Source organism: Zingiber officinale, chromosome 1B (assembly GCF_018446385.1).
Source record: "Zingiber officinale cultivar Zhangliang chromosome 1B, Zo_v1.1, whole genome shotgun sequence".
Lineage (NCBI taxonomy): Eukaryota > Viridiplantae > Streptophyta > Magnoliopsida > Zingiberales > Zingiberaceae > Zingiber > Zingiber officinale.
Window position 1 is genome coordinate 126,554,884 of NC_055986.1, and position 21,215 is coordinate 126,576,098.

The 21,215-nt window shown below is 40.6% G+C and overlaps 4 protein-coding genes across 6 annotated transcripts; 3 read left to right on the plus strand and 1 right to left on the minus strand.

The window, feature by feature from the left end:
• Window positions 1–175: 175 nt before the first annotated feature.
• LOC122041913 (cation/H(+) antiporter 15-like) lies at window positions 176–2,867 on the minus strand. The gene is made up of 3 exons (XM_042601797.1): window positions 2,670–2,867; window positions 1,515–2,573; window positions 176–1,432 (listed from the first exon to the last, which is right to left on the minus strand). Exons 1-3 carry the CDS (start codon window positions 2,829–2,831, stop codon window positions 176–178), a joined length of 2,478 nt encoding a protein of 825 aa, XP_042457731.1. The 5' UTR covers window positions 2,832–2,867.
• A 1,713-nt stretch (window positions 2,868–4,580) lies between these two features.
• LOC121977903 (cyclin-dependent kinases regulatory subunit 1) lies at window positions 4,581–5,589 on the plus strand. The gene is made up of 4 exons (XM_042530308.1): window positions 4,581–4,658; window positions 4,790–4,881; window positions 4,993–5,053; window positions 5,141–5,589. The coding sequence occupies exons 2-4, from the start codon at window positions 4,829–4,831 to the stop codon at window positions 5,306–5,308; spliced, it is 282 nt and encodes a 93-aa protein (XP_042386242.1). The 5' UTR covers window positions 4,581–4,658; window positions 4,790–4,828; the 3' UTR covers window positions 5,309–5,589.
• A 442-nt stretch (window positions 5,590–6,031) lies between these two features.
• Window positions 6,032–14,902, plus strand: LOC121977881 (mitochondrial inner membrane protease subunit 2-like). 3 transcript variants are annotated; one of them, XM_042530294.1, is made up of 9 exons: window positions 6,032–6,707; window positions 6,784–6,825; window positions 7,851–8,026; window positions 8,146–8,212; window positions 8,870–9,035; window positions 9,711–9,877; window positions 12,857–13,416; window positions 13,521–13,771; window positions 14,568–14,902. In XM_042530294.1, exons 3-6 carry the CDS (start codon window positions 7,861–7,863, stop codon window positions 9,816–9,818), a joined length of 507 nt encoding a protein of 168 aa, XP_042386228.1. In that variant the 5' UTR covers window positions 6,032–6,707; window positions 6,784–6,825; window positions 7,851–7,860; the 3' UTR covers window positions 9,819–9,877; window positions 12,857–13,416; window positions 13,521–13,771; window positions 14,568–14,902. The 3 variants fall into 3 exon arrangements, with proteins under 3 accessions (XP_042386228.1, XP_042386222.1, XP_042386236.1); XM_042530288.1 differs by lacking the exon at window positions 14,568–14,902 and adding an exon at window positions 13,963–14,561; XM_042530302.1 differs by lacking the exons at window positions 6,032–6,707; window positions 6,784–6,825; window positions 14,568–14,902 and adding an exon at window positions 6,878–7,251 and having other exon boundaries at window positions 13,521–14,561.
• Window positions 10,746–13,978, plus strand: LOC122041923 (serine/threonine-protein phosphatase PP1-like). Its single transcript, XM_042601810.1, has 4 exons — window positions 10,746–10,914; window positions 13,205–13,305; window positions 13,521–13,726; window positions 13,963–13,978. The coding sequence occupies exons 1-4, from the start codon at window positions 10,746–10,748 to the stop codon at window positions 13,976–13,978; spliced, it is 492 nt and encodes a 163-aa protein (XP_042457744.1).
• Window positions 14,903–21,215: the final 6,313 nt, after the last annotated feature.

A 21,215-nucleotide genomic window follows, 5' to 3' on the forward strand; every position in this document is an offset into this window, starting at 1 on the left:
TGAAAACAACTAATGAGGAAGACATATTGTTAACAAGTGGACGATCGAATTATTGCCCGCATGGGAAATTAAACAAATGTGGGAGAGTAAAACGAAATTCTCTCTGTCAGACAAAGAACAAAAGAAATAAACAAATTTTGTGAATGCTTGTGGACCACATCGTCCACATAGACGATCACCGGCGGAGGGAGTTGTACCCGTCGCGCCGCGTCATTCTATCCCTCCGGCTCGACCCCTCCGTGTTCCACCTGGTCTGCTGATCCCGCACGTACTGCTGCACCACCAACACCGACGACGTCGCCGAGAACTCCGCCGACACCAACAAGTCCCCGATTGGCCCCAACTCCTTGAATTCCACGAAGTTCGACAAGCTCGCCAACAGCACCGAAGTCGAGTCTCCCCCTTCCCTACCTACAATGTATAAGTTGTACGCGTCTCCCATCTCTCTGATCGCTTTCACCGTCTCCTCGCCGTCTCGAACCACCTTCTCCTCGTACGCCACCGACGCGTGGCTCGCGAACAGCTGCCTGAACCCCCTTACGTACTCGTCGTCGATTCGCTGCTCCACCCTGGCCCCTGAGAGCCCCGGCATCGCATTGGCCGCCTGCGATGGGTCCACGGCCACCACGAACCGCGCCACCGTAAGGTGGACGCCGGGCCTCTTGGCGAAGCGGCTGGCGTAGAGGAGCGCCTCGCGGTCGTTGGGCCCGCCGAAGAAGAGGAGCGCCACGTGGTAGATGGCGAACTTGAAGTCGTGGTCGATTAGTTGACCGCGGTCGACGAGGAGCGCGACGGAGCAAGGCGCGTCGGCGAGGATACCCTGGTTAACGACGCGCACATGGGGGTTCATGTCCTCCATCTCGCCGTCGACGGTCAGCAGCCGGTGGAAGGGTAGGACGATGAGGGTGGCTTGGTAGCCCTCGGCGATGCGGAAGACGTCTTCGGGCATGGAGACGTAGGCGGAGACGGCGGTGAGGGACGAGACCGTGACGTTCGTCGACCGTTGCTGGTACCTTTCGAAGGCGGAAGTGATGAGCTGCGAATCCACCGGGTTGTCCGGCGTAGAGGACGTCGTGGTGTGAATGTCGTCGATGGGAATGGCGCGTTGACCGTCGACGGCGTCGTGCACGACGAGCATCGGCGGAGCGGAGCCGATGAGCTCGGCGAGGTGGACGGCGCAGACGGAGATCGGGAAGTGGTTGGCGAGGTAGAGGAGGCTGGTGATGGAGGGGACGTTCCGGAAAGTGTGGACGCAGGCCACAACTCGCAGGTCGGACTCGAAGCCAGAGAGTTGCAGGTTCCGATTCTTGTATGCAGGAGCAGGAGCCCGGCGGAGCTTGCGCGCTTCGATCACCGTTAAAATCGATCTCACCGTCGCCGTGGAAACCACCGACGCGACCAGCAGCACTACGCGCATCCTCTCATTGAAGATCTGTTTCCATGACCGCGATGGAGTTAAATTTTGGGTGCGAATTAATTGTTATATGGTAATTTTGTGTCAAATTTTAAAGCACCTTCCGATCCTTGCCCGTGTTGAGGATTATGAGCTCCAAGGGTCCGATCGTGTTCATCAAGACTCCGATAGACAAACCCTCTGCTCGGGGTAAGGAAAACAGGGGCGACACCATCATGCCGGCCGCCAACTTTGCCAGCGTAGCCACCATCAAAACACAGGCCAACCTCAGAACGTAGTGCTCCGGCTCGCCCTCTTCCTGCTTGAAGATTTCCAGCATGTCGGTCGCGTGGGCGCTGCTGATGATGGTGAAAGGCAGCAGAGCAATGATGACGAAGTTCTCGAGTCGCTGCGTCAGCGCCGCCTTGAGTTGTCCCTTGGGCACCGACAGCCCCAGCACAAGTGCACCCAAGGCAGGGTGGAAGCCGATGGCCGATGCCGACAGCGCTGCCACCGGTACGAAGCCGGCCACCAAGCCCATGAACTCAATGGTCACCGTATCGGCCTCCAACGCCTTCCGCCCGAGCCACACCAGCAGCGGCCTGATCATCCACACGCACACCGCCACGTGGCATGCGCCGGCGAGAACCATCCACATCGGTGCCAGGGCCTCGTTGGCGGGTCTGTCGAAGGCGAAGCACACCGCGAGGACGATCCACGAGGCCACGTCGCCGACCACCGCGGCCGGGAGCACGACCTGGCCGACCTCTCCGTTGGGGACCTTGACCTCGGCGAGGAGGCGCGCCATGACGGGGAAGGCAGGGACAGAGAGCGCGAAGCCGAGGATGAGAGTGGATGAGGCCTTCTCCGCCGGGCTTTTGCCGTCCATCGGGGCGGCCAGGCCAAAGATAACGATGGCGATAACGACGGCGAGGAACGGGAGGCCGACGGTGGCGGCGGCCACGGGCAACACCTTCTTGCTCCTCTCCCTGATTACTTTGCAATCGAGCCGGACGGCGACGAGGAAGACGTAGTAGATGAGCCCCAAGAAGCCAAAAATTTCCACCATGGAAAATGTCATCGGGGGGAAGATGAAGCCGTACAGCGACTTCACCGGCTGCGTCGACTCGCTGCGAAAATCGAGTTTGTCGATGATCGTCGGGCTCAAAAGTACGGCACCCTGAATCATCAAAATTGATTAAAAAAAAAAAAAAAATCAAACACGATCCAAATGTTCCAATTATTAGAAAAACCAAATATCAGCGTCGGAATTTACAATCAACTCGGCGACAATGCGAGGCTGATTGAAAGGCTTGAGGAGGTAGGCGACGGAGCGGGTGGTTATCACAATCAGTAGGTTCTGAATGATCATAAGAGTAAATTTGAAGTGGAAAAAGTCGGCGATCTCGGGCTCTTTGACCCTCCAAATCCCGTCCATGAAGATGTTATCTTGGAACTGAACACTATTATTCGTCACGTTCGCCGCCATTTTACGTCGACGACGCAGAGGAAACGGAGAGGAAAAGATTGTAGACTGTGATATGAGTACTACAATCGACGAGAGAGGCTTGATGGAAGAAAGATGATCTCCATTCACTTTATATAACAGAAAAAAAACACTGCATGCCTCGTTGGTAACCAGCAAAAATCACGAGTTTTATCGTTATTTTTAACTGCCGATTGGATCGGACACGATACAGTTAGGCGCTTCTATATTTTGCGCCTGTTCGTTAACCAAATTAGGCTGTTATAATGTTCCTTCGATGTATATTTTTAAGTTTTGCATTAAGATAAAGAACTCTAACTAATATTCTAAATTTATCTTAATTAGTTAGCTGTATGTAAATGTATTTGGTGGTTATAAGATCATGTAAGCATTTTTTTTAAACACTAGTAATCATTAATGAATAAGTACACCTCCTAACTTATCCATATAAATAATATTGTATTTGTCTAAGCTTCTTAAACTTAAAAAAAAAATCGTATGCGCATCTTTTATATTCTTAATATATAATATGTTTTTTTAAACAAAGGCGACGGTTGAAATTTGAAATGTCAGATGGTTGACTTTCAAAAATTCATCACAGGTAGGATGGGACGGAACGGATTTGAAAATTCTTAATCCAACTAAACCCAAAGTTGGTTGTGGGTTAGATGGACTAGACCATCAAAAAAAGTTTAAAAAGTAAATAAAAAATTGCTACAATTCATTTAATTTGATCAATTCATGAATAAATATTTCTAAAAAAATCCCCCATAAAATTTCTAATATTTGATATTACACTTATACATGTTAGCCAAAGTGATTGATATAAAAAATTCACAATTTTCATTTAAAAAATTCATAATCCATAATCTATTTTAAAAAAAAAAATCTTGTCAACTTGTGGGCTAATCCGAGCCCATCACAGACCGACCGACTTAGACGCGCAGCCCGCTAAGGGCATCTCCAATAGTTAAAGCTTTGAATGAGTTTTTTTTAAAGATTTCAATATGCCACATCAACATTATAAAAACTCATTGAAATATTCCTAATAGTTAAAGCTCTAAGTGAGCTTTTTTTGTAATTCTCTCCACATGTAATTGCATGGCTCATGTACATTAATTCTCTCCATAAGTGGATTTATTATTAATTATTTATAAAATGAAACGTTATAAAATATTAAGGCAATCATTGACATTAATTATTAACTCTATGTTTAAGAGAAAAAAGCAGATTTGAAAACTCAAACATGCTCTTAAATTAAAACCCCCAAACCTTACATACACAATCATAAAAGTTTTTGTTGGTGAGATTTTTTAATTTTACAAACCTCTAATAAAGTTTACATTGGAGATGCTCTAAGAGTTAGTCTGTTTAAGACTTTAAGTCTACTTTTAAATGAGTTGAGAAAATTTAATTCAATCTACTTAAAATTATTTGATGTGATAGGTCAATACGAAGGATTCAACTCATATTAATGGCTCTAGTTGGCACGCAAGGGGCTAGTTTGTATAGTTTCCGGCATTACTTCACTAATTGCTCAATAATTAAACACCTAAATCATTGTCGAGAAGGCGCCATTTAGTTCCATGCCGTTGCATTTCAAATTTCAAACGACGCATCCATAACGTTGATCTATCTCGTTCGTGATCAAATCGTAACCGTCCAATGTATTCATATACATGCCTTTCTTTAGCCCTAGTTCTCAATTTCCGGTATCTCTGCCCTCGAGAGCTTTCTCCGGGCTGGGACGCATTCTTTCCCTTTCGCTTCCAAATTAGGGTTTGCCTCTCCCCCTCTCTGTTTTCTCTAATCTAATTTTTGGTTTTCAGCGGAGTTTTTTTTGTATGAGATTCTATTCTTTTCTTTAAAAAAAATCTCGTGCGTTGTTCTCATCCTCTGGAATCGCGCAGTCACATCTCGATTGAAGTAGAACCGAGAGGTAGGTTGAAATGGGACAGATCCAGTATTCCGAGAAGTACTTCGACGATATCTACGAGTACAGGTAGCCATCGATCTCAATAGAGTCCTAATTTGTAACAAATTCCATTTTTTTTTCTGTGGTAGATACAGTAGTTAGATCCGTCGCTCACCAATCGCTCCTTGTTGTGCGCAGGCATGTCGTCCTCCCATCGGAGGTGTCTAAAGCGATGCCGAAGAACCGCCTCCTCTCCGAGGTAAGTCAATCAATGTTCCAAACCCTAGTTTTTTTCTCACAAAATCGTCTCTTTATGATTGAATGGTTATGATCGGTACATTATTAGAACGAGTGGCGGGCGATTGGGGTGCAGCAGAGCAGGGGATGGGTGCACTATGCGATCCATCGCCCGGAGCCGCATATCATGCTCTTCCGGCGACCGCTCAACTATCAACAGCAGCAGGAGAACCAGGCCGCGGCCAACGCTCACGCCGCACAAGTCCTCCCCAAGTGACGAGTGATGACGCCTACTCAGTAAAAATATAAGTAGATTAAGCTCCCCCTTTGCTTGGAATGGACAAACTATGAAGAAATGATGACCGTGTGTGCTAGCAAATCCCTGCAATCTTGCTTTCTAATTGCTTGGAATGTTTTGTTCAATTCTAGAGTTATAATCGTTTAGCACTTCTTTGCATTGTGATTAGTTTGTTAAGTAATACGATGCTTGTAACTTCTATTTTAGCAGCACTCTTGTTTCATCTCTCATCTGAACAATTGATATCGTATTCCCCTCCATGGACGATGATCCTCAGCAAACTTTTGAGTTCATATGTAAATCTAGACTTCAACCTCTTTGATGCATGGAAATCTTCCCTTGCATAAGAAATATCCTGAGCTAATTGTTTCGATAATAAACCAGCAAGTAATTGAATTAAAGGAGTTGATTTTCTTTTCTGATTGGATATCTTTGATATGTGCACACAGTGGTCGATTAGGTTTCTTCGTTTTTTTTCCAAAATGCTCCCGAAAATATATTTTTTTGGCTATCTTATCCTTTAAAATTGAACCTAAAATTAAGCAGTCGGTAGTTCAAATCATGGTGGGGTTCAGGTAACCAAGCTAGACCAAAAATAAGCCGACTAGAGTCCACGTCAATTGTGACAAAAGACGAATATGCTCGCGTAACTAGAGTCCACATCAATTGTGACAAAAGACGAATACGCTCGCGTAACTAGAGTCCACATCAATTGTGACAAAAGATGAATACGCTCGCGTGACTAGAGTCCACATCAAACACGACTAGATCATGAATGGGTCTTCATATTCATCGTAACTTGATTTTGACAAATAACATCATCAAGTTCATATTAATTTTTAGCCAAGTTCATATTTATATGCCTACTAATCTTAGGGATGATCTTCCGGCTCTAGCAACTCTTCTTTCTTCCTCTTTTCCAGCCAACACTAGAAACCCTACTTACGGCCTCCGCGCCCCCCTCTCCTCCGCGCGCCGCCGCCGTTAAGGCTAGGGAGAGGACCACAGGCCTTCCTCCACCGGCCGTCAATCACCGTCGACACCGCTATCCCTCTTCTTACTTCTTCTTCCAATTCCAGCGTCTCTCTCTCTCCGTGCACAGCAGCAAGCATCGCCGCTGGTTGTTGCCGGAGTTAAGGGAGGCCGCTGCCGGCGACTAGCCAAGAGGACTTTCCTCCCTCCCTCTTTTTTACTTTTCCCTGTGTCCATAGCCATCAGTCGGCTCTCCTTCCCTTTTCCAGGCGCCGTCCACAACTCTTATCCTTCTTCTCTGGCGTCTTTTGCCCGAACCAAGGAGGATCGTTGTTCCTCCTCATTTTTTTTAGCCTTTTGGTATCCTTATCGAACGAGGTTTTTATCGTACGCTGTCCAATTAAAGGTGAAGATAGTAAATAGTTGTATGTTGATATTGAAGAATAATTATTATTTCGGACTAATCACGATGTGTTATTTAGGCTCATTCACCTATCGTGTTCCATCCGGGAAAAATTGTAAAGGTAAATATTTTATTTTATTATAATTTCATTTTTGGTTGACATATCTAGTTTAGAATAGAAAATAAATAAATTTGTTATTTGATGGTAGTTGAGGGGAATTGAGATTATACTTAGGTAGCAGGATCAAAATTTGATCAATCGACATTGAATTTCTATTAATTTATAGATTTTTGTGTTATTATAATTATTGAATATTATTTTGAGTTTTCAGAGTTATTTCATTTTTTTTTTTTGTAGATACAAAGTTTTTTACTTCCATGTAAACATTGTTGAATTTCCCAATTACCTTGAGTTAGTATTTGGGTGCGTGGCTCTTGGTTCCTTCTTTTCATACTATCATCAAGTGGAGTACCTTCCTAGTAAGTGGAAATTACACCCAGTGGCATGACAATTATTGAGTAAATTCAATAGTTGAGCTTATCCATTGTAAGTTTAAGTTCAATGAATTTATTCTAAGCTCAGGTTTTCATTTTTCCCAATTTGCTGATTGTAGTAACTTAACATCTTCTTAATAAACTAACCAAATTGTATCTATTTGATCTAGAGACGCTCCTAAATCCTAATTCACAATAGGTCATTTTTGACAAATATATGTTCTGAGCTCCCATTACTAATGTTTTTTTTTTCCTATGTGAAACCTCTTATGTGATATCAAATTGATTTGACATGTTGTTTGTATGTACATTGTATTTGCTGAACAAATAACTCTTTTTTTCGTGCAACTTGAAGTTTTTGCTCATTCACTTAATTGAGTCTAAAAAATAACAAAATCTGTTATTGACAATCTTCTTTGGCCACCAAGTTTGTTTTGAGTCGCATTCAACCTCCTGTACCTTTTGTACAACAAGAATTTTCTACTGCTTCTTTGTACTCGAAGAACATTCTATTGCATCATATGATATTGATGGCTTTCTTTTGACAAATTTGATGTCTTCATCCATTTCAGATATTCTTTCATGTTGTTTTGGTTCGTTTTATTTTGTCTGTTTAGTGTTTTTTCTCATGGCATGGTTTTTCTTCTGCAGAAATCTTGACATGGAAGCAGCCAATTTTCTATGGTTCTCTTTGAAAAAATCAATCACGGGAATTATGTTTGGACTAACTATTTCTGATAAATTTTTTACTGTCTATTCTGTGACGGGTAGTTCTATGCATCCTACATTTACAACGAGCAATGGTAGCTTTCCTGCATTCTTGAAAGGTATGTATCCATGAAAAAGACTAGGTGGAACCAAAGGATTAAATGTTGAAGAAATAACTATTTCACAAAATTGTTCATGATTTATACCTTTTGATACTCACCCAGTAACTTGACCACAGGTGACATTGTGTTGGTTGAAAGGTTCTGGGATGATAAACTTTCACATGGAGATGTAATTACCTTCAAGTAAGTTATGAGACGTAGAACACCATTTAGCTTTCACTGCAGTTTTCCTTTTGACTGGAATACCACAGGTAAATGTAGATCTAGTTAATAAGTTGGGCATTCATACATTAATAATTTGTTTTTTCTTCCCTCTGAAATTAAACTATAAACTAGTGCCAAATGAATTGTCCTTGAGAATATGATTTCTTAGTTCAAGGTTGCTAATTTAACCGTAGCCTGTTACTTTCCTTCAATTTCAAAAACAACTGAGACTCTTGTTCGTAGGCCAACAAAAGGAAAACTAATTTACCTTCATTATGTATAGGGACATTCATTGATCTATCACATCTTCTGATGTACATTATCTTGAGTCATAGGCGGATTTCTTTTTCCCCATTATCTAAGTTTCTTGGTGGTTTCTTTTGCAAGAAATATAAAGGCTTATATCATCTACTAAGACTATAGCCTTCCCAATATATCAACGAACCTTAGCTATTATTCAAAGGGGCAAATACTTTGAAAACCTAAATTATGAAATACCAAACTTATCATGTTGAAAGGGTTAATGAGATGAGCTATAACCTACTCCGATCCTAGCATTAGTGAAATAAATTATTGACCATCACGGCGATCTCATGTTGATCCATTCTCTTATTCTCACCCTTTGGCTTTTTTCAGGTCTCCAACTGATCACAAGAAGGAATTTGTTAAAAGATTAATTGCATTGCCTGGTGATTGGATGCAATGTCCAAACTCTCATGATATAGTGAAGATACCAGAGGGTCATTGTTGGGTTGAGGGCGATAATAGAAGTTCTAGTTTGGACTCGAGACATTTTGGCCCTGTGAGATATCTTTTCACGATATTCTTTCTTATTATTTTTCCCTGCTAGTTAAGCTGAGATTCATGTAGCTAAATAATAGATTTAAACATCTAAACTAGAGATTAATGCATGTAACTTGGGTTCTTCCTGCAGCACATATGTTGATTATGCTAGTGTATGCAGTATAGTGCAATACCAAAATTTAGTAATCCAGTTGGACCTGAATTTAACATGTTGAGTCAGAACACCACACATACCAAAAGAAACGTTTTCTCTCTATATTTTATGTAACTTTTTGATTGTTTATGCTATAAATCTTCTATTACATGGTAATTATCAAATCATCCAATGTCTGTCTAAATCTGGATGAAAAGGATTGAGGAGGTTGCCTTAGACCATACACAACTAGCATTAAATTTGTCTACTTCCAACTTCATTACTCTTTAGGAGAGTACTGCAGTGATATTTGAAGGATAATTTCATTTTCTTCTTTTGATTAGCAAACCATTAAGAAAATAAATAAACGCCAATTGCTTTGGGAGAATAAGATCCTTGTGTTGGATATTACCATGAAAACTCATGGATTGCTGCAGATATCAAGGGATTTAACTAATAACTCAAAAAAAAAAAATTTGATAGTGTTACTGAGCTAGTTAAATGTGAAGATCAATGACTTGACATTTTCTACTTGTGCAGATTCCTTTAGGTTTGGTTCGAGGGAGAGTGACCCACATAATTTGGCCGCTGAAAAGAATAAGTAAAGTGGAGAGAAAGGCTGTGATGAACAGAGTCTATAGAACTTGATTTATTTTATCATTGAGTTAGTTTTCCTACATGTTGTACTCTGGACCTCCAATTTTCAGGTTACATCAAGATGCACTTTTTTTATTTTTTATTTAATATTTTTTTTTTGTCTGATTCAGAATTTTGAAAACCATTTAAAAAACCTAGTTAATTACTTGTCCAAAGAACACAAAAATTATGACAATGCCGATAGTTTATTGTTTTTTTTATTTGGTTAACTTAAGTATTCAGATTTGTCGATCCAATTAATTATGGAGCGAACGGTTCGACTATTAGCCATCTGGTAAGTTCGGCAAGTGCAGGGTATTAACCATGCCCAGGAGATGCCAGCCAAACTTCTGTTATCGGGAGTTTGGTGTGCAAGAATTGCTGCGCTTTATAAACACGTTGTATTTTCTAGCGACGCACGTGGAGGACGCATTGGCTGCTGTACTAAATAATTTCTAGCCGTCCAGGACTTCGACGGGTGAGGCGACGGTCCAGATGGAAACTGTTCGGGTGTTCTTTGGGGTCTACAGGAGTGGGTAAGATATTATTTATCGTCATCAGTGACCGACCCTGACGACCTCTCTCGACGGCACTATGTCGCAATAGCATCTCCTTTTCTTCCCCGCTTCGACAGGGAAAGAGGAGGGAGAGGCTGGACGGTCGCGGAGTGCGAAGATCTATTCTGGTGTGCCCAATTGAAGAAACAATCGCGATGGTGCTGTTCGAGTAAGCAAATCGAACGGCGGAATAGAAGGGAGGCTTTGTCTTTGTCCCTCTAGGCGTTGGAATCTTGGAACATTGAGCGGTGGACAGAAGAGAAAAACGTGGTCTTCTGGTTCCTTTTCTTGGCTTCACCGCTTTTATTGTCCGGGGCGGCGGTGATGTTGTGGGGATTGGTCAAGCGAGGAGAGAGGGGACAAGGGTTCGTTCATGGATTCTATGGCGCTGGATGTCATCATCCAGAAGCTGCTGGGAGTGAAGGGGAGCAAGCCAGGGAAGCAGGTGCAACTTCTCGAGGCAGAGATCCGGCAGCTTTGCCTAGTGTCCAAGGACATATTTCTGCAGCAGCCCAATCTCTTGGAGCTTGAGGCGCCTATTAAGATTTGTGGTAAGTTCTAGTATTTTTTTCTTCTTTTTTTCGTTATCCTGGCGGGAGTTCATTAAGTTGTTTTGATCTCGTGAATATCGAGGGGGGTGGAAAAGCTACTGAAATCTGATTAATATCTTAGATTGAGCACTAAAGACTGCCGTTTTGACGCAGCGTTATGGCATGTGTTCTAATTCTAGTTAGTTGAATAAATAGTTATTGCACATTATTTAGGTCAGGTTTTTCCTTGAATGCCCCCTGCTTAAATTATTTAATTAATACCTTGGTTTCCTTCTCAAGTCAAGGTACGACGGAGATGCCAGGAAATTGGTGTTTCTGGTTACTCGACATGCCAGAAGAATCCTGAAATTGCATAATGAAAAAATTATCAACCAGAATACATTAAAATTTTGAACATTCTTTTGATGATTGAGGTGAGGTTTTGCATTGTTGTCATATATGTGAACTTTTCAAAAACAACTGCTGGAGGTGTATGATGGAATAGCTGTGTGATAAATCTACAATTGTTGGCAAATATGCAATGCATATGCATAATGTATTAATAAATACTTATTTTTACAAAAATATAATTTGAATACCCATGTAATTGACAACAAAGTTGAAGGTAACATTTACCAATAGGCAAAAAATGTATTGCTTTTGCAAAATGCTTCAAATGTTTAAGATTGATAATCTTCTTGAAGAATGCCTAACATTAAATTCCTCAAAAACCATTACATTTCCCCATGTCTCTTGCTCATACCAAGTTATGATCCATTGATTTTTTGTTATGAGATACAGAATTTGGACATCTTCAATGGAAATTGCTAATTCCGTGTTGAAGCCTTTGCAATTAGTTACATTTCCTAGCCATATTAAAGCATGATCTCTTTGTTATCCTAACCAACCAATGGTTTTTGCTTCCTCATCCTGTCATTTTGCAACTTAGGCATCTATTTCCTTCCCATTTATTGATTCTTTATCAACATATACTGCATTTTTCATGGTAAACTTTAACATTTTCTAAAGATATTAAGTTGGGATGAACTAATAAACCAGTTTAGGTGGATGAAACTAAATATTAAAGCATATATAATTCCATATGCGTATTTCAGAGCTATACAATGCAGTGAAGCACTGCATATGCGTATGTATGTATGTGAGGTTGACAACAATGTATATACCATTCTGTATGGTCATATCTAGTAAGTATATTATATTTGTTGAGGATCTGCTTGTAAAAATAGGAAGGCTTGAAGTATATGATAAAATGTCTAAGCCAAGATGGTGTAAGACCCATTTAAGCCTATGGACAAGTATAACTAGTCTTCACTTGAATTGCATTTAACTTGAGTTATTTCTTTTAGCTGGATATCACAAAACGAAAGACCTTGCATGTTAGGTTATTCCTATGTGTTTCAACTATTTTGTTTTGGTACTGGTTTCCCTTGACTTGAAGGGGAGCCTTGGTGCAACGGTAAAGTTGTTGCTTGGTGACCAAAAGGTCACGGGTTCGAATCCTGGAAACAGTCTCTTGCAAAAAGCAGGGTAAGGCTGCGTATAATGGATCCTTCCTTGGGACCCCGTATAGCGGGAGCTTCGTGCACTGAGCTGCCTTTTTTTTTTACTGGTTTCCCTTGACTTGTATTGAAGTTCATTTCCATTTATCATTGTAGTTATGGAAAAATAGAGATAATAGTCCAGTCTATTCACATTTTCTTTTATAGGCATGTTCTACCATGTGAACAATTATTGGGTTTTAGTTCATGTTTGATAACTATTTTTAGTAATTTATGAAATTTGAGACTACTGTCTTTGATTTCATAAACAGTCAAATTTATGGATTTGAATAACAAGTTGTTGGAAACTGGGTTTAAAATGAGAGTTAGTTGTTTCACTGGATATAGATTATCTTGATTTGATTATTTTCCAAACATGACATGTCCTTTTGTCATCTAAACAGGTGATATATGGTCAGTATTGAGACCTATTAAGACTCTTTGAATATGGTGGACTGCCACCTCAAGCCAATTACTTATTCTTAGGGGATTATGTGGACCGACAAAAACAAAGCCTTGAAACCATATGCCTTCTTTTAGCCTACAAGATTTAAGTACCCAGAAAATTTCTTTCTTTTGAGGGGCAATCATGAATGTGCATCAATAAATAGGATATATGGGTTCTACGATGAATGCAAACGCAGGTTCAACGTGAGACTCTGGAAGGTTTTCACTGATTGTTTTAATTGCCTACCTGTGGCCGCTCTTATTGATGAAAAAAATCCTATGCATGCATGGAGGTCTTTCTCCAGATTTGCATAATTTGGACCAAATTCAGAATCTGGCGCACCCTACTGATGTGCCAGACAGTGGATTTCTTTGTGATCTTTTGTGGTCAGATCCCAGTAAAGAGGTCTAAGGGTGGGGAATGAACAATAGAGGAGTTTCTTATACCTTTGGCTCCAATATAGTGATAGATTTTCTTCAGAAACATGATCTGGACCTTATTTGTCGTGCTCACCAGGTTAGAGAAGAGTTTCCCTCTGACATCCTCCCTAAACAGCCTCTCCTTTTAAACTATCTTGTGAAAGTCATGGATAACAAGTTCAGCTTAACCTTTTTTATTAGGTGGTGGAGGATGGATATGAGCTCTTTGCTGATAGGCAGCTTGTAACAATCTTTTCAACTCCAAACTACTGTGGTGAATTTGACAATTCTGGTGCTATAATGAGTGTGGATGAAACTTTGATGTGTTCATTCCAAATTCTGAAGCCTGCAGCTTTGGAAAAGAAAAAGTTCCGCTTTGCTACCGCATCTAGAATTGGAACCCCTTGGTAAAGTTGTTGCAGACAGAAAGGAATTCATTCAGTGGGATTAAGGTATTGAGAATTTTATTTTACTCTGAATCAAGGTTCCTGATATTTTCCTTCATGGCAGTTAAAGCTAGAGTGAGAATCTAAGTTATTAAGCATGAGCTTCTTAATTATTAATTCTAGGAATACAAGAAAAATAAACCATTTTCATGAAATAATGTATCATTTGATAAATTTGCTTTGTGTTTCTCGTGTAGGTACACTAAAAAGTAAAAACCCATGCAGGTAGGCACATGTCTTTCCACTCTATCCAAATCAATTCAATAAGAAAAACCATGCCCAAAATCTCGTTAAGTTTGTAATATATGGTTGAATTTGATATGATGGATTGGAGAATGTTTCTTTTCTTTTATTAAGACTTGAGCAAAAACATCTAGTAGTCAGTTATGGATGAAATTATTGTTTAAGAACTGTTGAGAGTTAAGTTTTCACTTTTTTTTTTTAAGTAATCTGTAATTTCTTTTGTAGAAACTTATAGACTTCCATAACTGTCTTATCTGCTAGTGAAGAGTGGTTTGTTTCACATAGTGTATAAATTGGTACAATCAGTTTATATCCTTTTAAGTTGTATTTAGATAGGTCATGAGAATTATGTGTTGGCTTGTTATTATTATTTGAATTTGGAGAATCTAGTAACTTTATAGTTCGTCATCCGAAGATTTGCTCGTCTCTTTTGTTTCTTTGGGACTTGATGCATTCACCTTAGCAAAGTCATCGGGCTTATGGTGCTTTGTTGTACTGTTAAAAGAGAGCTCTTGACTTTAATGACTATTATTGTACTTTCTTACATACATGGTACCAGAAGATTTGCTCATCTTTTATGTTTCTCTGGGACAAGATACATTTCACGTTAGCAAAGTCATCGGGCTTATGGTGCTTTGTTGGACTGTTAAAAGAGAGCTCTTGACTTTAATGACTATTATTGTACTTTCTTACATTCATGGTACCAGAAGACTTGCTCATCTTTTATGTTTCTCTGGGACAAGATACATTTCACCTTAGCAAAGTCATCAGGCTTAGGGTGTCTTGTTGTACTGTCAAAAGAGAGCTCTTGACTTTAATGACTATTATTGTACTTTCTTACATTCATGGTACCAGAAGATTTGCTCATCTTTTATGTTTCTCTGGGACAAAATACATTTCACCTTACTGTCAAAAGAGAGCTCTTGACTTTAATGACTATTATTGTACTTGTCTACATTCATGGCTGTTATACCCTAGATGTTCAAATTGAATTGAAACTCCAGCTAAAACACTAATTAGATTGTTGTATTCATTTCCTCAATTTATTCACTTGAGCCACTTACTTTGATTTGCGGGAGAAAGCTTTTGAAGCTCGTTCAAATTTATGTTTTTATTTTCTAATTGATTGGAAAAGCCGTGTCAGAGAGGCACGAGCCGCAATCCTGTTTATTCTTCTGCACCAATTCAAAGAACTTACCTCCTTCAGCTGTTTCTTCTGGCGACCAGCAATGGCATATTGTCTACTGATTGCAAATTGCTTACTAAAAAGGGTTACAACAAGAAGTGATGTCAGTGGCCTTAAGTATTCTGGGCCATTGAGATTTTTGGCATTGCCTGTGTTGTGACGTTGTTGTATAATTTCATGAATTGTTAATGTCCTTTCAGGACGGTGCGATGGTTAGGACATGGAGTGTTGTCACATAAGATCTTGGGATCGAAACTCGGCATGACCGAGCATAATCTCCTCAATGTCTTGGCCATTTGCACAAATGACTAATAGTCATTCGTGATTTACCTCCTCCGTGTTGGTTTAGGGATGGGTTGGCGGGAGCGTTGAAGGCGAGCGAATCATGAATTATTAATTTGCTCGATCCATGTAAATTGGGTTTATGCTCGTTTTGGGTCAAAGTACACACTGTGGTATGTATCTCCACCAATCGCTTATGATAATATCTCCAAAGCTGACGGTGGTTCAGCCAAAAGCAGTCAGCATTGTGTATCTGGAAATTCAATTTAAACCTTAAAACTACTCTGAAGCCTCCTGTCTGCAACACTTGCAATGATGGCTCACTCAAACAAGTTGCAGCAGCATGAGATTTCGTTTGTCACAAGGGTCGTTTTTTATTTAAAAAAAAATGAAGACATTTTGTGTTATAATTTGGATAATACTTGTATTCAATCCATAGATTTAACGACTTTCATTCATTTTTTTTTTTTTTAGTGATAGATTTTTTTGGAGTTTTGATAAATTTTTAAATTTTTATAGAATTGTATAGAGTTGTAGAAAAAATTCTATGAAGTTCTATGAGTTTTTTAAAAAGATTTTATTGATATTTATAAATTTTTTCATAAAAATTTATGAATTTTATAATTTAATAATATTTTATAAATCATTGTCTAGACACTATGCACACTCCGTCAAATAGTTAAGACACTATGCCCACTCCGTCAAATAGTTAAGAAGAAAAAGATTATTTTTACATATTTTTTTAATTTAAAATTTATAAAAAAATATTTGGAAAACGTAAAAGGTAGATGGATCATTGTTATCCATTCTATTTTTGATTTTACACATTTTAATATTTTTTTACGTATTAATAAGTCATATTCAATTTATAGTTAGAAATTAAAATTTTAATTAAATATAAATAATTAATTAATTAATATTTTTTAATGATACATAATACCAATATCAAATATCCAGATAATAAAAACTAATAAGAATTTATAATACGTTTAATAGTCTTTTATGGAAAAGAAAAAAAAAATTAAGATTCACTATTGTCAATATGTTGAATATCACTCCACATTTGATTCTCTACTATGTTTTTCTATACATTGATATTTACTCGTTATTGTTCATGAGTATCAAATAATTGATCAAAACAATCATCATCATGAACATGTTCAGGTAAAGATGTCCCCTCGGGGCGGTGCGATGGTTAAGGCATGGGGTGTTGCCACATGAAGTCTTGAGGTCGAAACTCAGTGTGACCGAGCATAACCTCCCTCATGTCTTGGCCATTTGCACTAATGGCTAGTAGCCACCCGTGATTTACCTCCTCCGTGTTGGCCTAGGGACGGGTTGGCGGGGGCGCTGGGGGCGAGCGAATCGTCTTTTTGCCACATGTTCAGGTAAAGATGATGAAATTTTATTATCTAATTCAACAAAAAATCCATTAGAATGACACTCCTTGTGAAAAAAATTATGTCATCCAACACAAGCCAAAACAAACTTGACTTGTGTTGTATATGAAAATGGAAGAGTTATTTTGAATATTTTAAACTTTGATTTAAATATTCCAAATATTCTTTTAATGACGTTTCTCAAGGAGACATGACAAAGATTGAATAACTCCTTTTCATTTTTTAGGTGACGACCTTTCTAGTGAATTCTTGGATATGATAATACACACTTTAAAATGGAGCCAAACATTGATGTCGATACTTTAGACGAGAGTAGATGCTTCCGGTAGTAGATTTAAAAAAATACAAAGCGCCACGATTTCTCCCGGATGCATCAAAATAATAAAGCCAAATAGTTTAATACTAATAGATGCCCACTTGCCTACGCGAGAGAGAGAGAGAGAGAGAGAGATTGAAGAAGAGTCAAGGAAATAGAAAGAGAGCGCTTGATTAGCAGATGGAGCTCATATTCAACGGTAGACAACGGTAGAGGAGGTCAATTTAGGAGCAAGGAAGAGGTAGAACCGTGGAGGAAGGGAAAAGAAAGGCGACTACGGTCAAAAAGAGAGAGACTTGTGTTGGTGCAACCTTAGGTCAAGGTTGACCTGGTTGACCCGACTCGAGGTGACTTGACTCGAGTTGTATTTTGATGTTTGACTTGGGAAGATTGTCGGTGCAACCTTAGGTCAAGGTTGACCTAGTTGAGTTGCATGTTGATGTTTGACACTCGTGAGAGAGTTCTATTCTTGATGTGAGACAAGAATAGATGGTTGGGAGATTATTGGTGCAACCCTAGGTCAAGGATTGACCTGGTTGACCTGAAAAGTCCAAGTATGGAGACTTGGCATTGGAAAAGTCCGAGCAGGGGGCTTGGCACGCGAAAAGTCCAAGTATGGAGACTTGGCGCTGGAGAAGTCCAAGCAGGGAGCTTGGCACGGGAAAAGTCCAAGCAGGGAGCTTGGCACGGGAAAAGTCCAAGCAGGGAGCTTGGCAAAGTGGGAAAGTCCTAACTGGGATGTTAGGCAGTGTGGAAAGTCCTGGTGAGTGAAGTCAGACAGTGGGAAAGTCCTAACTGGGATGTTAGGCAGTTGGAAAGTCTGGTGAGTGAAGCAGGTGAGAAATCTTGGGATGTTAGGCGGTGTGAAAACCCTAGTGAGTGAAGCTAGGTGAAAGTCACAGTGAGTGAGCGGGCGAGGAAAATCCGGATGGATCGAGGTAATCGGACATCGGTGATGGGAAGTCAAGTAGGTCATAGGGTGACCGGATGCTTGCACGAAGAGGAAAGTCAAGTGGGTCAAAGGATTGACCGGACACATGGTGGGGAGTCTTAGCGGTCGAGGGTGACCGGATGCTAAGCATGATGTACCAATAGGTCAAGATTGACCGGATATTGGTTTGGAAGGTTTGGGACTTGGTTTGGGCAAAAACCAAGCTGGATCGATCTGCAGACCGATCCGTGATCGTTGTGTCGATCGATCGGTGACCGATCGGATGACAAAGGTGATCATGGTTGTGGCTTCGATCGATCGGGGACCGATCGGCTTGGGCTGATCGGTCCGGGACCGATCAGGGGACGCGTGGGATCGGTCCGGGGACCGATCAGATTCCACACAGAGTTGGGCAACTCTGCGGCTTCGATCGGTGCGGGGACCGATCAGCATAGGCCTGATCGGTCCCCACGACCGATCGGAGGTTCTGATCGGTCCATGGACCGATCGGGGAACAATCAGGAGCTTCCCTGATCGGTCCACAGACCGATCAGGGTTCTAGCCGTTGCGACGCAACGGCTAGTTTCTTCGCTGTCTTCTTCGCAGGTATAAAGGGGTCGAGGGCTGCTGCACAAGAACTCTCTCCTTTTCTTCTAGAACTTCTGTTCTTCTGCTGCTGAAGCTTCTGCTTCAACTGAGCTTTGATTGAGTTTGCCTCCGAAGCTTCGCGTGAGCTTCCAGTCGTCGACCAGCTGCTGCGTTTGGGTTGTGAAGTTGCTGCTTCACCTCCAGTCGACAAGAAAGCAAGCAATCGGTAGAGTGCTATTGTATTCATATTGTATTGCTTTTCTTCCTGTTCTTGTACTCTTTGTTTGCTGTTGCAAACGTTTGTGGCGAGGTTTCTCCACCCACAAGGAGTATATTGTATTAGCCGGTTCTCCGGGGACTCATCCACCGACGGATTGACTGGACTCGTCCACCTTACGGACACGCCGAGGAGTAGGAGCCCTAATCTCCGAACCTCGTTACATCCTTGTGTTAAGGTTTGGTTTTCTTCTCTTTCGTTTCTTTGTATTTTCCGCTGCGCTAACACGTTTTGTAGAAAGAAACGACGATTTGGGGTCGGCTATTCACACCCCCCCCCTCTCTAGCCGAGTACGAACGATCCTAACAACTTGTTGGGTTAAAAGTCTATAGAAATCTCAAGAATGAATAGATGACATTTTATTTTTTAAAGTTTACCAAGGTTTAAAGTTTGTATAATGTTTTTTTAAAAAATCTATGAAAATCTATGGAAAATTTGGATACCAAAAGATTTTAATAAAGTTTTAAAAAGTCATTTTCCTAATATCAAATAAATAATCAACATTATTGAAATTATAATTACTAATACGATTCCAACTAGGAACTTTTTTCTCTATCATTTAGAATAAGTTGTTCACTTCTATCTGTATGTCCAATACTATCAACACTATCTATTGATTTACTCGGTCCACAGCTATTGGTGCAGCGGGGCCGACAAGAGGGGGATAAATTATCTGAAAAATAAAGTATACCTTCCTCAAGTTTTTCAACTCAAAAATGTAACACTAATAAAATAAAAAGTAGAAATAAAAGAGGAGACAAAATTTTGACTTGGTTACAACCAAAATGGTTGTTAATCCAAGGCGGTCAAACAGCTCTACTATAATATCTCCTTTACTGTAGGCGGAGAAGCCTTCTTTACACACTTAGAATGCTCAGAGGTTGCTAGGAACTTAATACAGAGTTGAATGCTTAATTGATATTCATTTCCTAGTTCCAGGGGCCTTTATATAACTCATAGAGAGTCTATCTCGAAGGTCCAAGGCGCCTCCAACAGGGGTTCAAGGCGCCTCCAATAGTTTGATTGGATAAAATTTTATCCGAATCCAAACGACAACTTTGGCTGGGTCTGAGGCGCCTCAAACAGCCTTGGAGGCGCCTCGGACTGGTCTGAGGCGCCTTAGACAGCATGGTATAAATACTGCATGGTATAAATAGTTTCCAACTTCTCTTTTTCCTCTTCTTCCGAAGCTCCGATCGCTTGCGTGATTTCGACCAACCGAAATAGGGCTCACCCGAACCTAATTTCCGGCCTTCTCCTCGAGCAGGCTTCCGACCCAGCTTCTCGTCCCTCGAACGCTGCGCACGTTCTTCTCGTCCACCGGTGTACTCTTTCGCAGCTCTTTCGTCCTTCGGACGCACCGAGCCCGTCAGCTCTTTCGTTCTTCTCGTCGAGTAACTTTCTTTACTGAACCAACTTGTTTCTTCTTCTTCTTTTCGCCTTTCGGCTTAGAGGCAGAAACGTTTTCAGCAATGTGAACTTTGATGAAATAGCCCTTCTGCCGCTTGGAGTTCTGTCAGAAGTTCCGCCAACGAATAAACCCTTTTGTTCATGTTGTAGTTCAGGCGGAACTACTCAAAACTCTTGGGCAGCGTTTGGAGAATGATATCGACCTGGGTTTCCCCATCGATTTCAGCTCCAAGGACTTCCATCTCATTCAAATGAGCCATCATCTTAAGAATATGATTCCTTACGGGTGCCCCCTCAGTCATGGTGGTCGTTATTAAGTTTCTCATGGCCTCCTGCCTGGTAGCTTGATTCTGGTGTCCGAAGAGTTCCTTGAGATTGAGCATCATGTCACAGGCAGTGGGTATGGCCTGATGTTGATGTTGCAGCATATTTGACATAGAAGCCAAAATGTGACACCGCGCCATCTCATCTTCCTTGACTCATTTCCTATGTCTCTCTATCTCCTCTTCACTAGAATTCGTATTAGGCACGCTAGGACAGACCTCAAGAAGTACAAACTTGTATTCTTCAGCAGTTAAGACAATATCCAAGTTCTGTTTCCAATCAATATAATTTTGACCAGTAAATTTATTTTCTTTTAAAATAACAGCAAGAGTATTGAAAACCATTTTCAAATCCTAAGAATCACAAAATAAAATATTTGGTTAAAACTTTAGATTTTAAAATAATATTGATTCCTCAAACAATATAATTTAAATTCACCAACACCTCAAAACACCGTGAATTTTATATGCCATGATAGTGTGGACGTATACTA

Bases quoted from the DNA above. Each gene is read 5' to 3' on its own strand.
- LOC121977881 (XM_042530294.1), top strand. From the start codon at position 7,861: ATGGAAGCAGCCAATTTTCTATGGTTCTCTTTGAAAAAATCAATCACG. The intron at 8,027-8,145 runs GTATGTATCCAT...ACTTGACCACAG, and splicing joins CTTTCCTGCATTCTTGAAAG to GTGACATTGTGTTGGTTGAA. The intron at 8,213-8,869 runs GTAAGTTATGAG...GGCTTTTTTCAG, and splicing joins GGAGATGTAATTACCTTCAA to GTCTCCAACTGATCACAAGA.
- LOC121977903 (XM_042530308.1), top strand. From the start codon at position 4,829: ATGGGACAGATCCAGTATTCCGAGAAGTACTTCGACGATATCTACGAG. The intron at 4,882-4,992 runs GTAGCCATCGAT...TGTTGTGCGCAG, and splicing joins GACGATATCTACGAGTACAG to GCATGTCGTCCTCCCATCGG. The intron at 5,054-5,140 runs GTAAGTCAATCA...GTACATTATTAG, and splicing joins AGAACCGCCTCCTCTCCGAG to AACGAGTGGCGGGCGATTGG.
- LOC122041923 (XM_042601810.1), top strand. From the start codon at position 10,746: ATGGCGCTGGATGTCATCATCCAGAAGCTGCTGGGAGTGAAGGGGAGC. The intron at 10,915-13,204 runs GTAAGTTCTAGT...GTCTTTCTCCAG, and splicing joins GGCGCCTATTAAGATTTGTG to ATTTGCATAATTTGGACCAA. The intron at 13,306-13,520 runs GTCTAAGGGTGG...CTTTTTTATTAG, and splicing joins GGTCAGATCCCAGTAAAGAG to GTGGTGGAGGATGGATATGA.
- LOC122041913 (XM_042601797.1), bottom strand. From the start codon at position 2,831: ATGGACGGGATTTGGAGGGTCAAAGAGCCCGAGATCGCCGACTTTTTC. The intron at 2,574-2,669 runs GTAAATTCCGAC...TTGATGATTCAG, and splicing joins GCATTGTCGCCGAGTTGATT to GGTGCCGTACTTTTGAGCCC. The intron at 1,433-1,514 runs GTGCTTTAAAAT...TCATGGAAACAG, and splicing joins ACACGGGCAAGGATCGGAAG to ATCTTCAATGAGAGGATGCG.